Raw genomic sequence first — 24,730 nt, 5'->3', positions numbered from 1 at the left:
TCCTTGCCTGCTATATCCGTAACCTCATCAAACCAGTTCACTGATACTCCAACCCACCCTGAGGCTCGCCGACCTCTTCAGTAGAAAATCCGCAATGAAGATACACACCATCCACGTCACTCTCGCTCTTGCCCATGACACCCCACTTCAAAGGGTGATAAGGCGCCTCCGGTTGAGGAACACCATCAGGATGATGACATGACGCGGCGATAGCCAAGCTACAGCTCCCGACCACGGGAATTGCAGTTGGCAGTCGACGGGTAGCTGTGATGATGACAGCAGCTACCATCACCAACGAGACAAGCATAACGCAGATGATGGCTACCGGGGAGTATCCACAGGTGGCGAAATTCCAAGACAACTTTCGCGTGTAATCGCCGTCTGGAGTCGTCTCGTAAATGTCCATGTTAGGTCTGTCAGTCTCGACAGCAACAACAAAAATGCTCTGAGAAAGCACCCAGTGCATCAATATCGAGAGGAGGACTAGTGGGATACTCCATCGGTAAGGGAGCTGTAGGAAATATCGGGAGCGCTGTTCGCCGACAGGCTCTGAAGATACTCGTAGGGCCTTTCTCTTCCAGCCAAAGTCTGACCATTCCTTGGCTGATAGCATACACGTGAAGAGGCCGTTGTATTGAAAATAGAGAACCGAGAAAGTGATTTGGGGGATGTTGGCCAACAGAACGCTAGTGAGAATCTCATTATCAGAGTTGTCGCTGCTGGGTTGAAGCCCAGAAATGAGGGCCTTGTCGGTGATGGCACCAAAGCCCATCTCCCAAAGGGTCTTGACGCTGTGCGAGCCGCTCAAAGCTATGATTCCCCATATTAGGAAGAAGATTGCTACACCGAGGGCAAACCCGTATCTATCACAGGTGTCAGTTCAGGCTTGGAGGAAGTAGAAAGAGACCTACAGTGAGCCGCTGATCCACCAACGGGTACGGCTTATTGCTGCCGCCCACCGCCTCTTTTTTGATACCCAGCGCGAAGGTTTCATAGACGCCCAGGCTCCTTGTGTTTTGACGTCGTGGATGGAAGCCAAGCACATATGCTTGGAGAAGGGATCCGGTTTTCTGAGAAAGGAATGGATAGCATCTCCAAGAACCAGCAACGGCTCTTCGGGTGGTTTGAAGGCCACGTAGAGGAGAATGATTGCCTTGGCCGCGTTGGCTATAATGACCCCAATGGCGACGGGGATATTGAAGTTGACCCGGCAAATCTCCTCTCTTGGCTTGCTGAGGCAGTACTTGACACGGTTTGTATATGGCCTCCAGTCATTTGCCTGCTTCTTATACTTTGGTAGCTCTGCAAGGCACCCTTGAGCATTGCATTCCATACCTGGGCAGATCCACGAGTAGGCCGTGGAATAACAGCCCGAGCCCACCACCAAATCATGGTATTGGGACCACTTGTCGAAAATGTTGCTCCCATTTGTGTTTGGCTTTTGGTCGACGACGAGGATGACGTCGCTCCTCGAAGTCAGGAAGGCTACGCCGTAGTCGGTGATGCATTGTTCGGTCGTGATGTTGTCCCACTTTTGGTCGCGGGCGCGTTTAATCATCTCGGCTGATTGGGGGTCGTTGAATTGTTCGCCGATGCGGTAGACGCTGTAGTCCATGGTTGATAGCGACGAGAAGACGACCGAGTTGTACCTAAGAGCTGTTAGCGCCTGGTGACCACATACAGGCTGGAAAGACCAACAGAAGGTGGAGAGGGATCGAAGACATGGTGAGGAGAAACCACAGGATAGATCGCTTCCGGGAGACGCCGCGTAGATTTCGCACGCTGAGGATGCCAATGTCCATCCACCTCTGGACGGCGTGGGACTTGTCGACCTCGGCGCGGTTCGGCGCAGTGAGGCATTGCATGCCATAGCTGCTGGCCGCGAGGAGTACGGAGCTAAAGACGTTGATAAAGATGTGCAGGACGACGTTTAGCTTCCGAGACTCCTCGCAAGACCCCTGGAAGAGGACTCTGCGGTTGTTGGATTGACGGTCTTCGCTGTTTTCGTCTCCCTTCTTCAGCGTGCTGGACCAGATGGTGACGCCGAGGTTAATTAGCAGCACAACGGTCGACGCGCCGGCTCCATAAACGAGACTGAGTCTCCATCCTGAAGAGATCTCAGCCCATTTGGTGCGCTTTTTAAACTTCGGATCTTGGAGGAACGGCTGAGCCTCGATCTCGCCGTACCCTGAGGCCCTCATTGCAAAGGTGTTTAAGCATGCAAATGGTTCAACAGCTAAAAAAGAACGGGGTTGGAGCTGGTATTGCGCGACACATTGAGCGGGGACCGTGGTCCCTTTTAATCAAGCTTAGCGTTACATTCCAAATGAATAGCGTCCCGCTGATCAACTCTAAGCGATTGGTTCGCTGAAATAGATTGGGGGCCGTTTGAACTTTATGTCAGCCTTATCATCCAGGTGTTCCGTCATGTTTCGGAATGAGGCAAAGATGCGCTACTTTTTTGCCGTCGAAATTGAGTTTTGAAGGTTTTAAGGTGTTAGTTAGCGGGTAGGTGGCGTAAACGTTGTAACGGCCAGTTAGCGATGGAGGCTGTGAACAAAAGATGGGTGGCAATGCAGGGATGCGAATCCATTCTGAGATGGGGTGTGTCGATGGTTCAGATCTTGTTTAAAAATATTGACTATTTGTGGCTGTGCTGTCGAACCTTGCATCAGCTTCGCCCTTCCTGTGCATCACCAGCCGCATCACATAGATGCTTTACCATGCTGCCGTGTGTCGATGGGCAAGCGCCAGAGGGACATTGTCAGAATCAGGTGTGTCACCTGTGGCAATGTCTTCACCATGCTTCTTGGTTTCGCTAGGCCGCTTCACCACCATGAAAGCGTGTGAGAGTCGATAGAGGAATCCCTTCTCCATGCCAACTGTGAGAGGGCAATTAGTGTTGTGATGAAGGCCGGTAAGACTCGAGGTTAGACTCACATATGATCAAGTACAAGTACTTTGATAACACCGGCGCCCATATTAGTACCGCGATCACTTGACCAATACCCCACTCATCTGCACCAACTCTCCTTTGGAGAGCTCCGAGTGACATTAGACTGTTCAAAAGCGAGCCAATGATGAAACCGTCGAATCCCAGGAATAATAGGTAATCCAAGGAGTCAAGGACACCCATCATTTTCCTATATGTGCGTCGCTGCCTTGGGGCGAGGCGCCGATACATCTGGTCTGCCCAAGCCATCTTGGGCACCAGATCCACAAACATGTACAGCCAAGTAGTGATGACTGAAACGACGCAAAGGTAAATGTATCCAGGCGGCAATGGACTCAGAATATATCTCCCGTGCTGGGCACAAAATGATCGAAGTGAAGTGTTGCCACCGCATTCTGAGATATGATTTAATCCTTTGAACAACCTATATGCCTCGTCGGCAGTCAGATCAGTGGTTTTAGAAACTGCCGCAGTGGCCAATACCAGAGCAACGGTAGATAGCGCCAGGTTGTAGACGGAATTAAGCCGTGCCCGGCGCAAGGATGTTTGAGTCAGGATGACAGACCAAGCACCTGTAGCGCCAACGAGTTGAATCAAGTTTCTAAATTGGTCTAGATTCCCCCAATTGGCTGACTCGCTGGGAAGGCTCCGGGACTTAGCATAGAGCAGCGCGATCTCGATGCTGGCGACAAGGAAGCACTGAGCTTCATGGAACTCGACCAAGAAAGTGCTTGTGGCATAAATCAAGTTTAACCACAGGCTTTGTAAAGCCGGCAAGGGGCCAGTGAAGGATCGGATTTTGAACCAAAGAGTAGAAAATGTGCGTTTGAGGGCAGATGGGACATAGCGGCTACTGGGTAGCGCTATGAACGCCCATACATATACCGCCATCGCTGCTTGGAAGATGTATGAGATGACCACCTATCAGCCGGTCAGTTTTGATAAAGCCACCAAGTCACGCTGCACTCACTCCAGGCCCGGCTATATCAGCATCGATCTCAACCTCAAGGCCTTCACATAACTCCAAGAGGGACATGCCTAGGACATTCAACTGGACACGACCATCCACGATGTAGCTGGCATCGAGTTCCCTCATTTTGCACTCCTTCTTGCCGGAGTTACAGCTTGCCAGGGCACACTCAAATGTGTTGTTGAGCACAACCTCGCCAGGGAAATCAGCAGCACTAGTGATGGATAATTGGCGTAGCGCTGCGTGGATGAGTTCATGAGACGAGTCGTTGAGGCCCAGGAACGACGTGTCTGCTATTGCCAGTGAGGCAAGGGTCAGACAATGCCATAGCGTCTTCCATGAACCGAACATATCTGAGCGGCGGCTGCATAAATCGGAACAATTTGTGGTGGCACTTGAAACATCCCCGCAAACCCCAGGCATGAGTGCGATCCTTGACACATCGCGTGGCAACTCGGCACTTGAGCTTTCATTAAGAAGCTGGAACCAGATCCACGATCGACCGAGAGTACCAAGAGTTATAGCGTCAATGCCTTCATTGAATTGATCGGTATCCCATGTGAAGACAGTCTGAAACTGGGGGGATGCTGGCAGCGGGTTGACGCGGCCGGAATATAGCGTCCCTTTCGACTGGTCCGAAGACATGGAGAACCATTTATCAGAAATAATTTTGAATTATGCAAGATTAGAGCCCGAAAGCAGGTCAAGAAGCGATCATCCGATTTCAAGGTAGTAGGGAGGAAGGGAGGAACTGGGGGCGCTCGAAACCACTCAGCTCGTTTTATGTTGGCGCCTAACGCCAAGGACGCCCACTGCAGCCACATTCAGCTGTCCAAGGCATAATCGCACACGGTCTGCCAACTTTGATAATATGCAAAAAGACTGCCTGATTGGCAGGGCAAGGGAGGCACCAGACAACCGAGCAACGCCACATTCTGCACCTTAAAACGAGGCTCTGGGTCGCTGCGGTAATATTTTTCAGTCATGTTCTCATTATGAGAACAAAAATGCAGAATCGTGGTATCAATAAAATAGGAAACTATCAATAACCTTATTCTCCTCCTCTTTATTGAACCTGACGCGGTCCCGGGTCTCCTCCGGTGACAAGGACTCCCTCGCCGTCGGGGAAGATGACATGGGCGTCGGGGGTTTCAGGCTCCGTGGCTTCCAAGACTAAATTTGCTGTGCATTGCCCCTCATTCCATTCCATGGATACCAGCCAGCCTGCTTTCGCCCGCACTCTTGCCACCTTGCCGGATGACCATTCAGCCGGCCAAGCTGGGAAGAGACGAATCTCAACCACCCCCTCGAACCTGATCCGGGACTGCACAAGACATTCCAGAATTCCGGCACAGCCTCCAAAGTTCCCGTCTATCTGGAAAGGAGGATGATTGTCAAGCATGTTTGGTAGTGTTGAACCTCCCAACAGCAGGTTCATGTGCTGTTGGCAACCTTCAGCGTCGAAAAGACGGGCGTGTAGGTTCAATAACCAGGCTCTGCTCCAACCAGTGTGACCTCCTCCATTTGCGGCTCGTCGTTCAAGCACCCTCTTTGCTGCGGTGGCTAATTTAGGCGACGTGATGGGATCGATGTATTCTCCAGGGTAGAGGCCGAAGAGATGAGAGACATGACGATGGCCGGGCTCATGTTCTTTGTAGTCCTTCAAACCCCATTCTTGTATCAATTCGTCGTCATTAATAGTTAGCGGCGGTAGCTTATCAAGAGCTTCCTGAACCTGGCTTCGGAGGGGATGATCTTGGTTGAGAATGTCCGCACTGAGAAGGAAGCTCTCGAACGCGATGCGAACAATCGTCATATCAATGACAGATCCTTCACAGAGAATTCCAGGCTTGCCAGACTCCGACAAAAAGGTGTTCTCTGGTGAAAGTGAAGGGTTGGTAACAAGATACTTGCCGCACGCAGATGGAATGAGAAAATCGAGTAGAAACTCGACACAGCCTTCAAGCACTGGAGCAACTCGACTGTGCAAGGCAGAGTCATACTCATACTTCAACATATTGAAGACATCAATGCAGACCCAGACGCCTCCCAACGACCAAAGACTGGCAGGCATCCATGTATCTTGGGGATCTGTATCACCCCAAATGTCGGTATTGTGGTGGGCGCACCATCCTCGACAGCCGTACATCGTCTCGGCAGTCTTTTTGCCTCGCTCAGCCATTCTTTCGAGGAGATCCACGACTGGTAGTGCGCACTCGAGAAGGTTGCACTGTGCAGCCGGCCAGTAGTTCATCTGGAGGTTGATGTTGATGGTGTACTTGGATCCCCAGGGCGGCGCGAAGAAGGGATTCCAAATGCCTTGCAATGTCGCTGGTAAGGCCTTGTGCGAGTTTCGGCTCGAAGAGATGAGGAGGTAGCGGCCATAGTTGTGATACAATGCCACCAGCCCAGGGTCTCGCTTGTTCTTTATTCTCTCCTCGGTCGGAATATGGCTTGCAGCTGGCCACATTCGCAGCGACATTCGGCCAAAGAGATCGGTATAGTCTTGTCGATGTCGCTCGATCAATTCGCTCCAAGGCCTCTTGAGAGCCTCGTCGACATCGTGGAGTGCAGATGCTTCTGGGTCGTCGACTCGATACGTCGTCTGCGCGCCGATAGCAATCACACAACGAGTCGTATTGACGATCAAACAATTGCCGATCGCTTCAACGCTCCCATCATCCGCATCGCAGGAGACTCCAAGCACGAGGGCCAATTGATTGCTGTTTCTCCCGCCCGGCGTAGCGTGAAGAATAATGCGACCGTCCTCTGCCCTGATGCTATCGAGAAACTCGTTGGTCTCCCACTCGACATCGCTCCTTCGCGTCAATCGCACAACGAAGCGCGTCTTTTCCGACGCTTCAAATCGAATCGCCAAGACATTGTCTGGAAAACTGGCAATAATATCCCGTCGGTAAGAAACACCTCGGCGCGTGTACTCGGTGGTGTTCTGAGAAGTGCTCAGATCAAGACGCCGCCTAAAGTCGCTGACATCCTCCTCACCATGGTTAAATTCAAGAGTGCAGTTTCCCAATGGCTCATAATGCCGCATGCTAGTTGGCGTGGCGAAAAAGGCCTCCTTCACAAGGGCCTCGGCCTCCTCGTGCTTCTCGGCTCTAATGAGCTCTCGAAGCTTGGCAAGGTTGCGTTTAGCATCCCTGGGGGTCCTATCCTGCGGGCCGCCGTACCAAACAGAATCCTCGTTGAGCTGGAGCAGCTCGGTGGTAGTTCTCCCGTAGATCATTGCCCCCAGCCGGCCGTTGCCTACGGGGAGGGCCTCGGACCAAGAAGATGCGGGGGAGGTGTAGTGCAGAGCCAGGTCCTGATCGGCGTCGTCCATGGCTGGAAACGCGCGCCGGCTTGCCGGTGCCTAGTGGTTGCGGGGACGGGAATCAAGCTAGAATGGGGAAAGGGACAAGAATGTAAGAATAGCCGTCTTGTTGGTTGAATGTGAGGATGCTGCGTTGTGCCTTTGCTAGCCTGATTGTGTGAATGAACTGATCCTCCACGAGGACCGTCTTGCACCGCTGTTTTTAACCCCAGAACCACCAGAGCAACCCACATACCGAAGTGGGCGGCTGGGGTACGAGGGTAATTGGGCCTCCTGATTCGAGGAATTATTGTCTACAGGGGGGGAACCAACCCCAGAGTCAGAAGCTTTGGGCAAAGCTTGGCTCTTCTCGACTTTAGCCGTGAGTGATCGGCAAAGCATAGAGGACCCATTTCGGGTAGGGTTGACCAGGAACTTTGCAAAATGCCCCGTGGGCACATGAGCAGGTGGGTTGGTTAATTGTCTGGGGCATGGGCAAATGTAATGCTAGGGTGCGGCACCGCAAGTTTAATCCCGTGGACGCGGTACCGGCTCCAGCACATCTGCCTTTCGGTCAAGACTAGAGGATGATCCAACTGCAACGGTTGCATTGGGCGTCTCTATATAAGTACCGGCGAGACACTTGCGGCTCCTCGCCAGACAAGGTTTCACTCTTCATCCCTCTTCGCTCAACTACCTTGAACCATGGCGAGAAGACAGCCCGTTGCACACGTTGAGCAGCACAACGTCTACCAAGACGTCAACGCCGATGCCGCAAAGGCTGGCGTTGCTGTTGAGGAGGTTGTCGCGGCTCGCATCACCGAGGACCACTTGGTCACCAAGTCGAGAGAGGCCTTGAACCTCCGGTCGAGAGCCGGATTTCGTCTCTGCCTCATCATGCTTGTCATGGCCGTTAACCAGGCTGGGTGAGTGCCTTTGGTGCTTGACATGGCACGATATACTTCTGTAAACAGCAACTGACCTTGGCACAGCTACGGTATCGATTGGGGTGTAATCAGCAGTATCAACTCCAACACCCACTGGCACGACTACTTTGGCTTCGAGAACAAGGGCTCCACGCTCGGCGTCATCAATGCCCTCATGACCATTGGAAATTTCTGCGGTGCACCTTTCCTCTGCTTGGCCGACAAGATCGGTCGACGCAGCGTCAACTTTGCCGGTTGCTTCCTCACTGTCGCCGCCGCCGCCATCCAGGCTGCTTCGCCCAATGTTGCTTGCCTGATGGCTGGACGCTTCATCCTGGGCTTCGGCACTGCGCTTTGCACGAGTTCGCAGTACATTGCCGAAGTTGCGCCTCCGCATATTCGTGGACAGTGAGTAGGACCTCTACCCTCGCACCTTCACTTGACTCACACAAGAGACAGCATCGTCGGTATCTTTGGTGCCTTCTTCCAAGTCGGTTCCCTCGCCATCATCGGAATCATGATGGGCTTCACCCACTGGGAGAGCAACTGGAGCTGGAGAGTCGCCTTCCTCATCCAAGCCGCCTTCCCAGCCTTTGTCTGCTGCACCATCTACTTCCTCTGCCCCGAGTCTCCTCGATACATGGTCATGAAGGGACAGAGGGAGAAGGCTCGCCACATGATCTCACGCTATTTCACCTCCTCTGACGACGTCAACCATCCTTTTGTCGATGTCATGATGTCCCAGATTGACGAGTCCATCGAGACCAGTGTTGTGGGTTTCCGTGCTACCTGGGATTTCCGCGTCTTCTTCACCAAGGCCGCTGCCTTCCGTACCTGTATCCTTGCTCTGTACTCTGTTTTCCAGCAGTGGAATGGTAAGTCACGCATCGATGTGCCGAAAGAATAATGTTGACTCTTTTAGGTGGTGGCATTATCGGCATGTACCTGGACCCCGCCCTCGAGACCATCGGAATCACCAAGAAGCTTGATGTTCTGGGTATCAACCTCGGTCTGACGGCTACCTACTTTGTCTTTACCCTCTTCGGTGCCTACATCATCGAATATTTCCGTCGACGCACGCTCATCTTTGCCGGATTGATCGCCATTATTGTCGCCCAGATCGCAGTCACCATCACCAGCTGGCAAGTCGAGCAGCAGGAAAATGCGCGATACCTGTCGTATCTCACGGTTCTCTGGATCTATGGCTTCCAGGTCTGCAGTGCCTCGTTTATTGCAACCATGCACAACCTGTACCCAGTTGAACTGCTCTCCCTGGCCCTCCGAGCCAAGGGTATGGCCATGTACACCATGTTCCAGGTAGGCATTTTATGTACACCCATCTCAGCACAACACTAACAATCTACAGGGCGCTGCTGGTGTCGTCCACAACTACGGCATCTCAGTCGGTATCCAAAAGATCGGCTACAAGATCTGGGCCGTCTACATCGTCTACAACTTCTGCCAGCTCATCATCGCCTACTTCGTCTTCCCCGAGACGGGCAAGCTCAACCTCGAGGAAATCGACCACATCTTTGAGACCAAGGGCGCCAACCCCGTCAAGCTGAGCGTCAAGGTTGCCGACGCCAAGTGGGGTTCGCTCAAGGCGGAGAAGCTCCGTGCGCGGAATGGGGGCGTTGTTGAGGTGTAGGGTGTGTCGATGAGACCACTTTGTTTACGATATGAACCATATGATACCTTAGTCTGCTCGGATAGTTTGCTCTCATGACCGTATAACTAATCTCAATAACATTGGATTTGTTAATCTTGCAATAACTTGGTCTATTTTTGTGAAAGGGGGCTGTAAAAGTAAGGGATTCAACGGTGGCATTTTGACTTGCACCGACAGCAACGCTTGCAATATTGCCTATCCATATATATCGGATCTCGGTCGATACTACACAACAAACACTGCGAGTAAACTACTCGGGAACTCTTAAAAGAAGAGCTCATGAATCCCCACATCTTGCCAAGTAGATGGATTCTCGTATGGAGGCTCAAGTAATGGGGGTATAATTGAGATGCTTAACCTTCTCCTCTTCACCACGGCAGATACGCGAGACAAAAGACGTTCCTGATCCGACGGCACGGTTAATTACCATCCAATGAAAAATGAGCCTTGTTCCGGCGGGGTTTTGTTGTTGGAGGGTCCCCGGATTCCTTCCGGGATAACGGACCGACGGCCCGCAGCATGCGAATAGTGGCTCTCACACCATTCGTGCGCAAGTGAGAGGGGTTCGGCTACTCATAAGAGCCAATATCGGGAGAGTTTGGCCCGATCCTTCAACGAACCATTTCTCGTGGACACGGGGACGGGCGCTCGTGAGCACAACCTCCACTACTGCATGCATGCTTTCCCCTCTGACAACGCATGATGGTGAAATCCAGTGTGGTCACGTTTTTGGGGTTTTATTTCTAGACTGAGTAGGCTCTGCGAGTAGGCTTCTTGCTTCAACATTGTCCACTATCACGAGTTTCTGACAATATGGCTTCTCAGGAGTTTGACGAATCCATCAAGGGAGCTCTGCCTCCTGACTTTATCTGGTGAGTTTATTTATCAGACTAAGAGCGCGATCTGACATCGACCAGGGGATGGGCTACGGCAGCTGCCCAGGTTGAGGGCGCTTGGGACAAGGATGGAAAAGGCCCATCCATCTGGGATACCTTTGCCCACACGCCCGGCAAGGTGAAGGACGGGAGCACTGGCGATGATGCCGTGCGGTCCTACGATCTGTACAAGACAGATGTTGCCTGGCTTAAGAAGTATAGAGCTACGGGTTACCGCTTCTCGCTTGCATGGTCGCGCATCATTCCTCTTGGCGGAAAAGACGACCCTGTTAATGAGGAGGGCATCGCTTACTATAACCGACTCATTGATGAGCTTCTTGCTCACGGCATCACCCCTTTCGTCACCCTTTTCCACTGGGATATTCCGCAAGCCCTGGAAGATCGCTATGGGGGTATGCTGAACAAGGAGGCTTACACACCCGACTTTATCCGCTACGCGCGAGTCTGCTTTGAACGATTCGGAGACCGCGTCAAGAACTGGATCTCATACAATGAACCGGGCGTATACTCACTGGCTGGCTATGCCGCTGGAGTACACGCGCCAGCTCGCTCAAGTTTCCGCGACCGCAACGAAGAAGGTGACAGCAGCACTGAGCCCTTCACTATCGGCCACACAGAGCTCGTCTCTCACGCGTATGTAGCAGACATGTATAAGAAAGAATTCAAGCCGACTCAGCAAGGAAAGATCATGATCACTCTCCACGGCAACTGGTCTGAGCCTTGGGATGCCGATGACCCTAAAGATCAAGAGGCCGCGGAACGGGCACGAGAGTTTGAGATTGCCTGGTTCGCCGATCCTTTGTACAAGACGGGAGACTACCCAGCGTCGATGCGAGCTCAGCTCGGTGATCGTCTTCCGCGATTTACACCAGAGGAGAGCAAGCTCGTTCTTGGTAGCTCTGAGTTTTACGGCATGAACTCATACTCTGCGTTTTACGTTCGTCATCGCGATGAGCCTGCTGATATCAATGACCACAAGGGCAACATTGTGCAGTCCGATGAGAATAAGCAGGGCCAACCTCGAGGACCAATGAGTGACACATACTGGCTCCGCACAACACCTTGGGGATGGGCGAAGCTCCTCCGCTGGATCTGGAACCGTTACGGCGTGCCAATCTACATCACTGAAAATGGCACCACCGCCCAAGGCGAACACGACTGGAAACCCAAAGGACCCGACGACGTCCTCGAAGACCCCTTCAGAATCGACTTTTACAAGAGCTATCTCACCGAAGTTGCCAAGGCGTCCCAAGAGGGCGTTGTCATCAAGTCGTATTTCGGGTGGACATTTACGGATAACTGGGAGTGGGCTGCGGGCTACTCGGATAGGTTTGGATGTACTTGGATAGACTTTGAGAGTCCAGAGAAGACGAGGTATGCCAAGAGATCGGCTTACTTTCTGGGAGACTTTTTCAACCATCTCATTCGCAAGGAGTGAGACTTGCACGCTAGAGTCTGAATCGAGTCTTTTATTGAGAAGGTTTCTATTTTATTCTAGCAACTGGAACCCTGTTTGTGAACTGCCTACAAACCACTACTTTCGAGGCCCTAGCAAACCATGACATTGAGCTCAATTTCCTAAACGCCGGGGCCCTTTGTGGCTTTTTTGCTCTCCCTCATTTATTAAGAGTTATCCTGAAGCCATGGCGAGATAGGAGGCGCCGCATTAAAGCCGACGAGACTTTCCAGTTACCATAAGCTCGCCCTTATTGGATGTCCGATCCCTCAGCACCTTCCTCGGCCACTTCCTTATCCTTCGGCTTGAGGTCTTCAATCATTCTCTGGCAATTGGTGCATTTACAGCTCGGATCCCGAATTATGTCATCGTTGACTAGCTTCTGCTTCAGCTTCTCGGGTTCTCTCTGTGTTGTGTCCACGACCATAAGGGCAGCTCCCCGAGTCAACATGTAATTCGATCCGTAAATCTCTGTGAGGGCATCTGTAAAGACCTTTTGGTCATAGATCCACTCCATGGGTATTTTGTGGGTGGTATAGTAGCCTGGCCAAACAGCGGACATTTTGCGACGCTGGTTCCTTGGTGGTCTGATGGATAGTTGAGAGTTTGATTTGCTGCAAGTTGTTCTTTGCTAGTACTGAGTCTGCTGAGGTCAAGTGAGTGGGCATGTGCAAGAGTATTTATATCCCAGGCCGAGACTTGCTCAGGGGTTGTGTAACACTGATGCAGAGACACGAGCAGTTGGAGAATCACAAGATGTGAACGAGCGTACTCAGTCAAGGCTTCGTGATTCATAATAGGACGGGAACCAAGGTTTGGCATTGAGTAATTGCCAAACGGGTTGGTGGTTGAATGTTGAACGCGGCAGACAAATCCAAGTGCAGTGGTGTATGAAATGTTCTCACGTAACCCCCGAGTAAAGCACCGTGACAAGCCCTTAATAAAAGTCCCGAGGTCTCTGAGCGAGGCTAAGTGGGAAAGATTCGTACCGAGATACCTAATTTGCAATGCGCATGCATATTTATTACGCCTTTATAGCTGGTAAAGGTGGTCTTATTAGTGTGGCATCTTGCGAAAGCCAAGAGTCTAGCTTCTCGACTTTCCTGCCATGCAGAGGATAAAATGCGAATATATTACGGGAACTCAAGACTACGTCAGTGTCCGAAGTTCTCAAGGTTCCATGAAAGCGCGAACACCTCTTACTTCATCCTCAAACATCCGTACAAACGAGCCACAAAAATGAACTTTCGAACCAATGACCTGAATTTATTATTTCTAAATTATTCTTTATTATTTGGCAGCCTAGGGAAGAATGCAAGAGAACATAACCTTTAGAATTTGCTCCTTGGCTCTTAGAGATGCAACCCAAGCAAAGGTCCTAATAGGACCAGAGACAGTCTCTTGCTTACAGGAATTCTCAACGCCGCGATGGTGCTAAAAATGTTACTCTCTTGTCGTCATTGCAAACAATAATAACAATAAAAAAGTTACTCCTGCAAGTTGCCCTCCCATTTACCTGAAAACCCATTTCCCGGCATATGTCAAGATACCTAGTCAACTTTCAAGCCCCATTTTACCATCAGAGGGAGTATTTCACCTCTTTTCCAAACTTTCAGTTGTCCGTTTTCTGCAATGCCCTCAACGTAGCCTTCATCAGGCTCAACATGCTTGCTTAATGGGGCACTCAAGACAACAGATTCAACGTTGGCAAGACCCGAGAGGAGTGTCCTCAGCTTCCCAAAGTCCACCTCCTCAAGGCCGGTGGGATGGGTAAATAAACCGCCGTACAGGTTACTGTTTCTGGTAGAAATCCATATTTTCAGACTCCTTAGGTTTCTGAACCTTTCAAGGTGTAGCCAGTGAAAGTCACAGGGCTCGTGAGCCTCGGGCTCCAGGTCGTCGCAAGGCTCGCCTTCTGAGAACCTCAAATGCTTTTCAGCTTCTTTTCTTGTGGCCATATTCCAGCAGCAGCGATGGTGCAGAGGGTAGTTCCGGTCAAGCGAAATTTCGATGTGACGGGCATACTGAAGGAAAGCTGGGGGCGGTTTTATGCGGTCTTCGTAGAAGCCCCTCCGTTCCCTCAATATTGGGTGTGAGTTGCAAGACCCGAAGAGCCCTTGGATAGCCAAGTAATCCGTTACAATGAAGGTTGTGGATTGGTAGATGGATCTTAGGCATTCTGAGGATCTGTACTTCCTTGTTAGATTGAGTGCAATGGGGTTGTCGTATTCACGCACATGAGCTTGCATGTCAATAGCATGGTCATATACGAGCCTAGAGCAGAAGAATCTTTTCGTTTGGCCGCCATCTGTTTCTTGAGATTGCACCAACATTCATAGTCATCGAATTCCTCGACTTTCTCACAATGTTCAGAGTCCCATGGCTCGACCACACATTCAAAGAGTCTCTCCTCGCAGGACCAATGGTCCATCCACAAGAAAAAATATCTTCGACGATAAGGAATGTTATTTGCGAGCCTGCCGACAGAATTGAACATTGCGATAGGCAAGGCATCGACCTCCTCTTGCAGGCGATTCCCGACGTAAAATTCCGTCGTACACGGCCATCGGGTCAAATGCACCTCGGTCAGTTTCTCAAGGCGATACCTTGCATGAGCGACAATGTGTTGCCGTAGGCCGACACAGCGCCAGAGTTCGAGATAAATAGCTTCACGAACCTCGGACGGCAGACGGGCGACGAATGGAGACTGAGATTGCGAGTGGAACGGCATGATAGAGCCAGAGGAAGAAGCAATTCAAAACTGAGAGGATATCAAGAGGAGGAGGGAAAATGTGTTCGTTATGGGGGAGACTGATGCCCTCTCTTGATAGCGGGGTTCTTTCTGAAACGCGCACATGATCTGAACTTGTCCAATTGGCTAACCCTCACCCTTGACTCCCTGCCAACACCATACAGGGTTTCCAGGCCATGGCCATATATCTACGTCTTCTATGCAATACCTATTGAGAAAACGGTACTGAAAATGCAGCATCCATATAGGACTGGGATGCTAAACGACGGAGAGCATTCCGATCACGCGATACAGTCAGCTCGGCGAAAAAGCCGCGGTTAATCGTTCTTAGTCATCTTGTAAATCACCGCCTGTTAAATCCGGTTAAACCGCTGCACCCAGTTACCCCGAGAGCACCGAGTGAAGGGTCCTGGCACTCTCTGATTGGCTAATTGTCGACTCCTACGTGGGGCCCTCGACACTGTAAATAGTTGGCCCCGCCTCTCGGTGGTTGATCCCCCGCGAGGTTCAAGAAAGGCATCACTGAACACATAGCAACAAACATCTTTTTCGAACTATCTCCATTGAACAATAATCTCTTCATCATGGTATGTGCCTGCCCATCAACAGCTTGTTTACTGCTCCACCACGCAAGCCCCAATTGGCTAACACAGACCAGCCTAGCAGCGAGACTCAACAGGCTGGCAAAGATGCTTCCAATCTTCCACCAGCAACGGCAACGGTGCCCGTGGATTCAAAGCCCGGAGAGAAACCTCCTCTAGACTCGTTGATCAGCACCCTCGACTTTGAAGAAGTAGCTTCAAAGACCCTCGACCCCAAAGCATGGGCCTTTTACTCTTCAGCAGCGACAGATCTGATAACAAAGGGCATGAACGCAGCTTGCTATGATCAAATGATCTTGCGTCCTCGCGTAATGGTTGATGTTGAAAAGGTTAGCACGAAGCAGAAAATCCTTGGTTGCGACAGCGGTGTCCCGTTTTACTTCTCACCTGTTGCCATGGCCAAACTGGTTCATCCTGAAGGCGAGAAGGCGGTTGCGCGAGGATGCAAGGAGAACAATGTCATCCAGACTATCTCAACACAAGCATCGTACCCGGTCGAAGAGATTGTCAAAGAAGGAGATGTTGGTCAGTCCTTCTTTTACCAGCTCTACGTCAATAAGGACCGGAGCAAGAGCGAGAACCTTCTTGCACGAGTCCAGGCACTGGGAATCAAGGCCGTATTTGTCACTGTCGACGGCCCAGTTCCCGGTAAGAGAGAAGCAGACGAACGAGCGAAGGCCGAAGAAGGTCTTTCTATTCCAAGTGGCTCCAAGGCCAAGAGCGATCGCAAGGGCGGCGGATACGGGCGCATCATGGGTAACTGGGTGGATGCGTCACTCAGCTGGAAAGACATCGCTTGGTTGCGGAAGGCTTGGTCTGGTCGTGTCGTGCTCAAGGGTGTCATGACCGCCATGGATGCCAAGCTCGCGGCCCAGCACAAGCTGGACGCTATCGTTCTAAGTAACCACGGCGGCAGGAATTTGGACACAAGCCCAGCGACCATCCTACTACTTCTCGAACTTCAGAAGAACTGCCCTGAAGTATTTGATCAGCTAGAGATCTTGGTAGATGGAGGTATTCGACGTGGAACCGACGTCTTCAAAGCATTGTGTCTGGGGGCTAGAGCCGTGGGGGTGGGTAGGGGATTCTCGTATGCTCTCAACTATGGTGAAGAGGGTGTCAAGAAATATGTCGAGAGTAAGTACTTGTTTGGAAAACTGACATCGGCCTGAGCTAATTACTTCACAGTACTCAAAGACGAACTTGAGACAACCATGAGACTTTGCGGTATCACTGATCTCTCTCAAGTCCACCCTGGGTTGGTGAACACGGGGGCCGTGGATCACCTCGTTCCTGGCCTAGATGGACATCCATATGCGAAGTGGCGTCCTAAGGCATCGCTGTAAAGGGATTGGGCTATTTGTTGCGTGGCCACATTTCAGGTTACGGTGTTTTATGATTGCAGTTGATGCTGTCACGTGTAGATAGCTTTGTTGGTTGTTAATTTAGCTGATAGCCTCTACTAGAGACGTGATTGAACCAATGACGATAACTAAGACCTTTTGCCTTTCAGAGGATTACTACGCAGCAAGGGCGTTCGTATCGACTATACGCACGGGTGATGATCCCTTTACAGGTTCCGGCAAGTTTTCTGAAGAGGGTAAGATTCAAATGCATCAAGTTTTGATGTCACTGTAGGGTAGGTAAGTCTCGCCAAGTGAAATACTGAGCAAGACGTAACGCATGACACTCAAGGCTTGTTGAGTGGAACTTGAACAAGAAAATCCATGTAAGCCCATATATATTTCCAACAAGTTCTTTTGAACAAAGAAGTCAGTTACCAACCGCGCTTGCCGTCGCGGTGTAGGGCTTGACGGCGAAAAAAAAATCCTCTCCGTATCCACCTACACGAGAGGAATTTGACAAAAAAAAGGGAAGTTGAGCTTGATCATTCGACCACGCCAGGATTCGAACCTTTTGACAATGTTAGTGGGGAATTCGATGGCTGATGCTGTGAGTGAACTAACCTGGAATCTCTAGAGAGTTCGGGAGCTCAGAGACCGAAATCTAGCGCCTTAGCCATTAGGCCACGCGGCCGATGGGAAGCGGCTTCGTTAAGCAAGTTGATGGGGTCCCTCTGCATCGTGAGCAGATTTTTCATGAGTGGATGCAAGAATGACCCACGTTGTGGACCACATCGTCGTCCCGGAGGTGAATTCGGCCGGAGATGACGGAGCGCTGAGAGCCGCCGATAGTGCCCCACACCTTTTCTCGGACCATCGGTCTTGGTCCGGGCCCGGCTTGAGTACGTCGGACATGTGAGAGGGCAAGACGCTATGTCTCGCTTCATCATATGCTTAGAGACAATTTGTAGATATCGAAGCATCCATATGAAAACGGGAGATTATGATCACCACATAACTGTCTGGTGGCTATGCTCGGCGGGCTCTGTTTCCACCAACAGTTGGAGATGAGACTCTTGCACATCTGCTCAACAAAGAACGATGTTTGCTGAACTAGGTGATTAATGGTGTATGATCATGAGATGTCTTTTATTTATCACCACGAGCTGTATCCCGTGAGTTGTTCCCCTCCCGGTCCGTTACATCTGCATCTAACCGTTGCCAACAACTGCTCCATACCTACGTGTCATTGACATGAGGTGCCAACCAAACGTGGCACACGGGCTGAATGACGCTCAGAGATCAGGATATTCATTCAAATACTGCATCTTCATTGCAAGCTGGTTACTTTTTCCAGGCCCAAAGGGGCCATTCTTTGAGTGAAAGGTCTAGTTCGAGACACTAGCCATGCAGCAACCCGGGACAACGGATACGTGGCGTGCCGCGTTTGATGTTGTGGCATAAACGGCACACCTCTTTCTTTGTCACCGGCGTGAGGTTATGCCACTTCTCGTAGAGTGTACGCTCGGAAACCATCACGACTGTGGGCCTGAATCAAGAGCCAGCATTCTATCATGGGCAGGTCGCCACATTCAAAATCAGCCAACTACTTAAGCAGCTTCAGATCCCACAAGAAGAGACTTTTAACCCTTTCTCAACGTCTACTTACTTCTACATCTACAACATTTCTGAGAAACGACCTTGACCTAAACCATCAACATGGCAACTCCTGACAAAATCGTCGGGCCCTTCACGCAATGGAATCCCGACATCCAGCGGTCGGACACCATCAAGTTGGATGACTTGGAAATAACCGTCAATCGCTTCACTCCCGTTACTGATGACTCCTCCCTCAATGATATGCCTCCATCAATTGGCTTGTTCCCGCTGTTCACTGCCAGCGATCACCCAGTAAAGGTCGCCCAGAGAGGTGACCGTGTCATTACCATGTCTCGTAAGTCGCGCTCTTCTGATACCAATGTAGCAAGGTGCTGATGGAATTGATATCAATAATTAGAGCGCGAGGCCATGTCTGTCACCTTCTCCTCTCAAAAGGAGTACACCATCAAGATCTACTCGGGCAGCGTCAACGACATCTCAGGAGAACTGGCCGTTGAGGCTACGGAACCCCCCCTTCATCGCCTGAACCTCATTCAAGGTGGGAGTTTTACTCAGAGCTACACCCTGGTACCCCCGCTGAACTCTGTATCTCAGGCCACTGGTCATGATACCGTGGGGATGCTGCACTTTGAGATCTCTCGCCTGGACCGTTCTCCGACGGAAAGTTATGAAAGTCACTTCCAAGGCCCGAGATTCGCAATCAAATTGCATGGTTTGTATTCCAACATGTTCTTCTCGATTCATGACGGCACCCCGGTCAGCGATCTCATATTCACGCTTCGAAGCGTTGGTTGCAAGTACCGTGACACTCGGAACCTTTCCTACCGGATCCTCCATAACGGCAAAGCCTTCGGACGTAGTGACACATCCCTCCAGCATCCCTTGAAATCGTAATATATGTTTGCTGACTGCCTTAGCGGATGACACCTTGGGCGACCACAAAGTGCAGGATGTACGCCAGCCAAGTTGCTTCCCTTTTATCTCTTATCCTGGCGCTAACATTGACACAAGGGGACACGATTCACGCCTCTACAGACCGACACAGCATCGTCGGAATGCCCGGCTATCCAGAGTATGGCGACAGTGCCAGAGAGATGAACACCGTGGCATTCAACATCCAGATTCTGAACAGTAGTGCCTCTTGGTGGGTGATAGGAAACCCACAAACACCGTGCACTCTTCCTACGAAGGCCGATAGCCAGAAAGACCGACCATCTCGAAACAGCCAATGCTGCAGGGGGATTGTGTTGTACTTGTGGTGGCGAGGGTGCCTTGAGTTGGGAAGAAAGAGAACAGAACTATGAAGCATGGGCAAAATTTGTACGGGGTATAGAGAGAGGTGGACTTTCCATGTGCTGAAGATGAAAACACTTTTAAAAAAAGCCTTGTCTGCCATCACCCAAAAGTCCGTAATTGACGAGTAAGTGACTACCCCTATGTCCGAGCCCGAAGTCCCAGGTACCATGCCAAAGTACCACTCGGGATTTTCTTATCGTTAGTTTTCTAAGTCGACTTAACCAAAGGCTCATTTCCCTCTACCTTACTCGAGGCTCGAAAAGGTGAGCAACGATCGACGACGCCGGTGATTCGAACGCTTCCTGAATTAACCACTTGCACCAACGCTAGTGTCTAGAACTCGGTTCCCCGCCTGCCGCCGCATCCTAGCTTCGGGAGAGTCACACAATCGATGTCGATCTTCACCCCTGTTCGCTCGCTTAACCTGTCAAATTTCTTAGGGGCGGCCACCGCCCTCGGGGTAATTCGACGCGAGTGATGGACGGCTTCTGATAAGTCCCGAATGATGATTGTCAAGCAATGGCTGTTATTACTTTTCTTTGACGTCACTCTCCTCCGTCGTTCCGCGCTCTCCGCGGGCGTCTGTGAGCCGGCCAGCCTCAGAATCTATGATCATACCTTTCGAGAATTTATACAGAGGTATAGGCTTATGCCTGAGATCCAGCAAAGACAAATACGGTAAAATACTAAGTAATAAGGGACAAAATGAAAGAAAAAGACTGCTTGGAGTCAAGTAGGAGAGAAAAAGAGGGGTCAACCCAGAGGAGACATTCTCCCTGCAGAGCAGGATGATGACCACAAGCTTCTAGCCCGCCCTTGCGTAGGCTTGGCCAAGCTCACTGATAGCATCACCCTTCATCAGAATGCCGTCGTAGAATCCAAAGTACGCATATCCACCAACTGCTTCGTTCTGGTCCAGCCAAGGCACAACTTCTTCAATGAAAGCACTGCTTGTCTCGACCTCGGCTCCCGTCATTCCAAACTCGGTAATGTAGACCTGCGAAATACCGTACTTTGCGGCGAGCTCGATAGTACTGTTAACGTGACGCTGGAAGTTCCACACTCCATTCTGTTCCACCCCATACCAGTGGGTTACGAGGAAATCGATATGGCAATCGTTCCCGCACTGGTCGAGGAACCGGCTAAGATAGTCGAGACCCCGAGGAGCGGGGTTGTTAGTGACGGCCGGTGAACCGAGGAGAGCTCGCCCCTTGAACGTGTTCATGTAACTCTTGTATCCCTCAACAGCCTGCTCCACTGGGATGTCGCACTGCCCGTGTTGATCTGGCTTGTTGAAACCCAGCAGATGCTTAGATCCAGAAGCGATGGCAGCCTCGGCATCATTTGTCCAGCCGTCCATACCGATCTTGGTGGGACACCAGACCATGGGATAATACTCCATCTCCTTGGGGATGTCACCTCGATCGGTCCACCAGTTGTAAGCCCAGCCAATCTTCTTTTGACCCCAGGCCTGTGCCACGTCTTGGTTGGTGAAGGACATGCCCTTCTTGGGTCGCTTGTCGGGGTTGATAGTTTCTGGTACACCACTGGACTTAACCGCCACAAGTGAAATGGTGGGAGCAGTGGGCTGCACAGTAGTGGCGGTGGTGGTCGACACGAAAACGAAAGCTGTAGTTGTAGGTAGAGACGCCTCCACCGGAAGGTTGGAGGATGAATGGTGCTCGATTGGACCGGCTGTACGAATAAGTCTGGCCAAGGTGGTCACATTCAGGGATAGGGACGAGGGAGTGCTGTGCCCATACGAAGCGATAGCTTCATCCGTTGAGATGCTAGGAGTACCTGAGGCCAGCTCTCCTCCGGGCAAAGTATAGTTGCTGCGATGGTACAAGAGATGCTCATGAGACTTGCAACGCACAGCTCGACTGGCGGCAAGGGCCGCATAGGTAGCCAAAAGAAGCGATTGGATTTTCATTTTTTCTTTTGTCTTTGAATAGTTGTTTTCTGGTTCAAGAATAAGATGATGAACGTGATAAGCACAAGAAGTAAAGAGTGAACTGCGTACAACGCCTGTGTTCTAAATGAGTGTGGGAAGAAGTGGAAAAGAGTGACTGGTTTGAAAAAGCTGTTGTAACCAGGCTGGTTTCCGATGCTTGGATTTATATACTATCTTGTATTATCGTTAGTTCTCACACGCACTCATCGTTATCCAAACTTTTGGAATGTTCCACCAACCCATGCTCAAGTGCGGCTCTCATTCCCAGACTCGAATCGTCTGATGAGCGTGGATCAACTGAATCTGAGACAAGGGGTTGGCGCAAGTGAGATTGAAGAGGAGGTGGAAAGAAAGCACGAGTGGATATTCCCAGAGAACCTAGTATGATGAAAAGGTCATTAGTAACGCCCGTTAGTCTCGACGGCTCACGCATTAGCGCAAGCACCCTCGTATCGCAATGGACCTGGTTGAGTGCCCTCGCCTGAGCCACGTGTTGGAGGCTCAAGTGATGTATTGATCGGCAACTGGCAATTCCCGATCAAGAAACGCAGCCATTAGTTTTTTCTTTTGGTCTCTGACCGAGATTGCTGTGACGTGAATTTGTCCAACTTGTATATTGCGTCAAATCAGAGCTGCTGATGTTGGTCGTTGGGATTTTGACCTTGTTGGTGTAGTTGATCTGAACGCCCGCTTAAGGGCCCAAGGAGACCAGAGACAGAGCGCCGCAATCAAATGGCTGATGTCTTGTCTTTTTTGAGACGCATTATTACAATTAACGTAAACGAGATGGTAGGCTAGAATTGGATGCTTCACCAGGGCAGTACATGCATGACACATCATGGAGCACCAGACGTCACTGCTATATAACCATGGCGGGAGGGCCGGTAAAAAGCATGATATCCATCGAGACGGGATACTTTACTCTGTCTAGAATAAGTACCAAGGTAATCCTGATATATGAACCGCCACTGATACTAGGACTACCAGGTACATATGCGAGTTGCCATTCCATTGCTATCCCTCCGAGATCCTCACCGAAAACACATGCAAGATCGACCTAGATAATGACCTTGTGCGTTGCTGGCGCTTCAGCCTCGTCACCAAAAAGGTTGATGTCCCACCGTGGCTTGTCTGTTCGGATTTCCCTCGATCAGTATCATCGCTTGCTCATGGTCAACCCAGCTATCACTTACTTGCAATGTACGGGATGTTGAACCGTCTCTGTTCCTTGCCTACTCCCTCAACCACTCGGAGGTCGTCAGGTGACAGATCAATTTCTTCAAAGTTTGAGGCGATGCGAGCCGGGGAGACCGACTTGGGAATGACGCTGTGCCCACCGCTCTGAGCCCAGCTAAGCCTACGACAAGGTGGAAGTGCCGTGTTAGATTGATGTGTACTGATATCCTGTAAAGATACGCGACGATGCTTACAAGATCTGAGTGGGGGTAATATCCTCGCCTCTCTCGCGGGAGAGTCTCTCGGCCAGTGATTTGATGTCTGGATGGGAGAAGAGCAACGGGACATTGAGCATGTTGTTCCCGAAAGCCTATTTGCAGAGTTAGTTCAACCCCTAACAAGATGGTAACTGGGAGGATATACGGAATAGGCGGTAATATGGATGTTGTTCTCTTTGCAGAAGGCAATCAGATCGTCCTGCCTGAGCAGGGGATGGCGCTCAATCTGATTGACTGCTGGAACGACAGATGTACCGTTGATAATTGCCTTGAGCTAAAATAGTACAGTGCTTCTGTTAGCCCGTCTAGAAGCATCACAAATATTGCAGTTCACGTCAACTTACATGTTCAATGCTGTGGTTGGACACTCCGATTGATCGAGCCTTTGATCGAGGTAACTTGGTCATGGCTGCAGATTCCACCAACATGAGTGACTGGAATTAGACATAGGTAAGGGATGTTTACTTACCTCTCCAGGTGTCAACAATCGAGATTGTGTCGTCAATGGCGACGTCACCAACGGGCTGATTACCCCCGGTGAGTGGGAACAAGTCTTGGCCGACATGGACGGAGCTCCGCTTGAACGAGATTGGAAAGTGAACGAGGTAGAGCTTGGAAGTGTTAGGCTAGCAACATCGTGTCGAGGTTCATGTTCCAAAAACTGCTTACATCAAGATACTCGAGACCAAGTTCCTCCAAACAGTCGTCGAGAGCAGATTCAACAACTTCGGGATCATGTTGACTAGGTAGGATGTGAGTGAAGCAAGTAGCAAGATAGGAAAAGCACGCACGAGTTCCACAACTTAGATGTCTGGTTACACGACCTGAGTGAGCTGCTGAGTTCCAGTCGGGGAGATGGTACATACGATGAAGATGTCCTCACGTCGAAGACCTGGAATCTCCTGAAAAGCCCTCTTCAAACCCTGAGCGACCTCGAGCTGATTTCCGTATCTGCAAACGACATTAGCTTTGGAGGAACAGATAAGCGTGTAAGAGGAGCAATCCATACACTTTGGCAAGATCCTGATGTCATGTTAGTAGGGCACGACACCACTAACAAGTAATAATTATGAACTCACCAAATGCCTGTAACCAACTTTCAGGGCCTCAAAAACACCCAAGGCAACCTCGCCGGGCGACGACTGCCAGGTCCCATAACCCAGCTGGCTATCACCCAATGCGTCAGCCATCTCCCCGCCTTGCGGTAATTTTCGTCACTCACGGGATCTTGTGCCCGCTGTTGAGAAGGACTCTCCTGCCAAGAGACATTGTGAACGAGGGTTTCCGGTATGAAGTTGCGATTTGTTTCAAATTGGCGTGTTTGAATGAGATTGTCGCTTGGATCTCAGGGCGACCGAGGCTTTATATGCGCACAAGTATCGCAGCGGCAATTACAAGATGTGTTGCTCATAGAAGAGCGATTTATGGATTACAAATCCTAGAGCCTGGAGTTGAGGCGCTCCAATCACATTTCCCGATCAGCTTAGAGGTCTGGGCGGAGAACGCCCAAGTTCATCCAGCAGTGGCTT

General features: G+C 50.8%; 10 protein-coding genes across 10 annotated transcripts; 4 read left to right on the top strand and 6 right to left on the bottom strand.

Moving 5' to 3' along the window:
- Positions 1-37: 37 nt before the first annotated feature.
- On the bottom strand, positions 38-2,201 carry NCS54_00356600 (Hypothetical protein; the record flags this gene model as incomplete). The annotated part of the gene is made up of 3 exons (XM_053149129.1): positions 38-863; positions 912-1,649; positions 1,699-2,201. The coding sequence occupies 3 exons, from the start codon at positions 2,199-2,201 to the stop codon at positions 38-40; spliced, it is 2,067 nt and encodes a 688-aa protein (XP_053005104.1).
- Positions 2,202-2,718: 517 nt separating this feature from the next.
- Positions 2,719-4,568, bottom strand: NCS54_00356500 (Hypothetical protein; the record flags this gene model as incomplete). Its single annotated transcript, XM_053149128.1, has 3 exons — positions 2,719-2,882; positions 2,941-3,874; positions 3,924-4,568. 3 exons carry the CDS (start codon positions 4,566-4,568, stop codon positions 2,719-2,721), a joined length of 1,743 nt encoding a protein of 580 aa, XP_053005103.1.
- A 421-nt stretch (positions 4,569-4,989) lies between these two features.
- On the bottom strand, positions 4,990-7,263 carry NCS54_00356400 (Glyco-hyd-65N-2 domain-containing protein; the record flags this gene model as incomplete). The annotated part of the gene is made up of 1 exon (XM_053149127.1): positions 4,990-7,263. The coding sequence occupies one exon, from the start codon at positions 7,261-7,263 to the stop codon at positions 4,990-4,992; it is 2,274 nt and encodes a 757-aa protein (XP_053005102.1).
- Positions 7,264-7,938: 675 nt separating this feature from the next.
- Positions 7,939-9,807, top strand: NCS54_00356300 (MFS domain-containing protein; the record flags this gene model as incomplete). The annotated part of the gene is made up of 5 exons (XM_053149126.1): positions 7,939-8,159; positions 8,226-8,567; positions 8,619-9,034; positions 9,082-9,476; positions 9,526-9,807. 5 exons carry the CDS (start codon positions 7,939-7,941, stop codon positions 9,805-9,807), a joined length of 1,656 nt encoding a protein of 551 aa, XP_053005101.1.
- An 834-nt stretch (positions 9,808-10,641) lies between these two features.
- Positions 10,642-12,162, top strand: NCS54_00356200 (Hypothetical protein; the record flags this gene model as incomplete). The annotated part of the gene is made up of 2 exons (XM_053149125.1): positions 10,642-10,700; positions 10,746-12,162. 2 exons carry the CDS (start codon positions 10,642-10,644, stop codon positions 12,160-12,162), a joined length of 1,476 nt encoding a protein of 491 aa, XP_053005100.1.
- Positions 12,163-12,430: 268 nt separating this feature from the next.
- Positions 12,431-12,742, bottom strand: NCS54_00356100 (Hypothetical protein; the record flags this gene model as incomplete). The annotated part of the gene is made up of 1 exon (XM_053149124.1): positions 12,431-12,742. The coding sequence occupies one exon, from the start codon at positions 12,740-12,742 to the stop codon at positions 12,431-12,433; it is 312 nt and encodes a 103-aa protein (XP_053005099.1).
- Positions 12,743-15,516: 2,774 nt separating this feature from the next.
- On the top strand, positions 15,517-16,880 carry NCS54_00356000 (FMN hydroxy acid dehydrogenase domain-containing protein; the record flags this gene model as incomplete). Its single annotated transcript, XM_053149123.1, has 3 exons — positions 15,517-15,519; positions 15,591-16,671; positions 16,723-16,880. 3 exons carry the CDS (start codon positions 15,517-15,519, stop codon positions 16,878-16,880), a joined length of 1,242 nt encoding a protein of 413 aa, XP_053005098.1.
- A 1,716-nt stretch (positions 16,881-18,596) lies between these two features.
- NCS54_00355900 (Hypothetical protein) lies at positions 18,597-19,391 on the top strand (the record flags this gene model as incomplete). The annotated part of the gene is made up of 2 exons (XM_053149122.1): positions 18,597-18,831; positions 18,895-19,391. 2 exons carry the CDS (start codon positions 18,597-18,599, stop codon positions 19,389-19,391), a joined length of 732 nt encoding a protein of 243 aa, XP_053005097.1.
- Positions 19,392-20,598: 1,207 nt separating this feature from the next.
- NCS54_00355800 (Glyco-hydro-cc domain-containing protein) lies at positions 20,599-21,726 on the bottom strand (the record flags this gene model as incomplete). The annotated part of the gene is made up of 1 exon (XM_053149121.1): positions 20,599-21,726. One exon carries the CDS (start codon positions 21,724-21,726, stop codon positions 20,599-20,601), a length of 1,128 nt encoding a protein of 375 aa, XP_053005096.1.
- A 1,078-nt stretch (positions 21,727-22,804) lies between these two features.
- Positions 22,805-24,470, bottom strand: NCS54_00355700 (Aldo-ket-red domain-containing protein; the record flags this gene model as incomplete). The annotated part of the gene is made up of 12 exons (XM_053149120.1): positions 22,805-22,878; positions 22,941-23,104; positions 23,178-23,293; positions 23,347-23,475; positions 23,546-23,610; positions 23,671-23,812; positions 23,871-23,943; positions 23,993-24,012; positions 24,068-24,152; positions 24,211-24,224; positions 24,281-24,368; positions 24,424-24,470. 12 exons carry the CDS (start codon positions 24,468-24,470, stop codon positions 22,805-22,807), a joined length of 1,017 nt encoding a protein of 338 aa, XP_053005095.1.
- Between the last annotated feature and the right edge of the window lie 260 nt (positions 24,471-24,730).

The sequence above is a fragment of the Fusarium falciforme genome, chromosome 3 (assembly GCF_026873545.1).
Source record: "Fusarium falciforme chromosome 3, complete sequence".
Classification (NCBI taxonomy): Eukaryota; Fungi; Ascomycota; class Sordariomycetes; order Hypocreales; family Nectriaceae; genus Fusarium; species Fusarium falciforme.
Note: the sequence above shows the minus strand (reverse complement) of the source record. Positions and strands in the feature narration are given on the sequence as shown.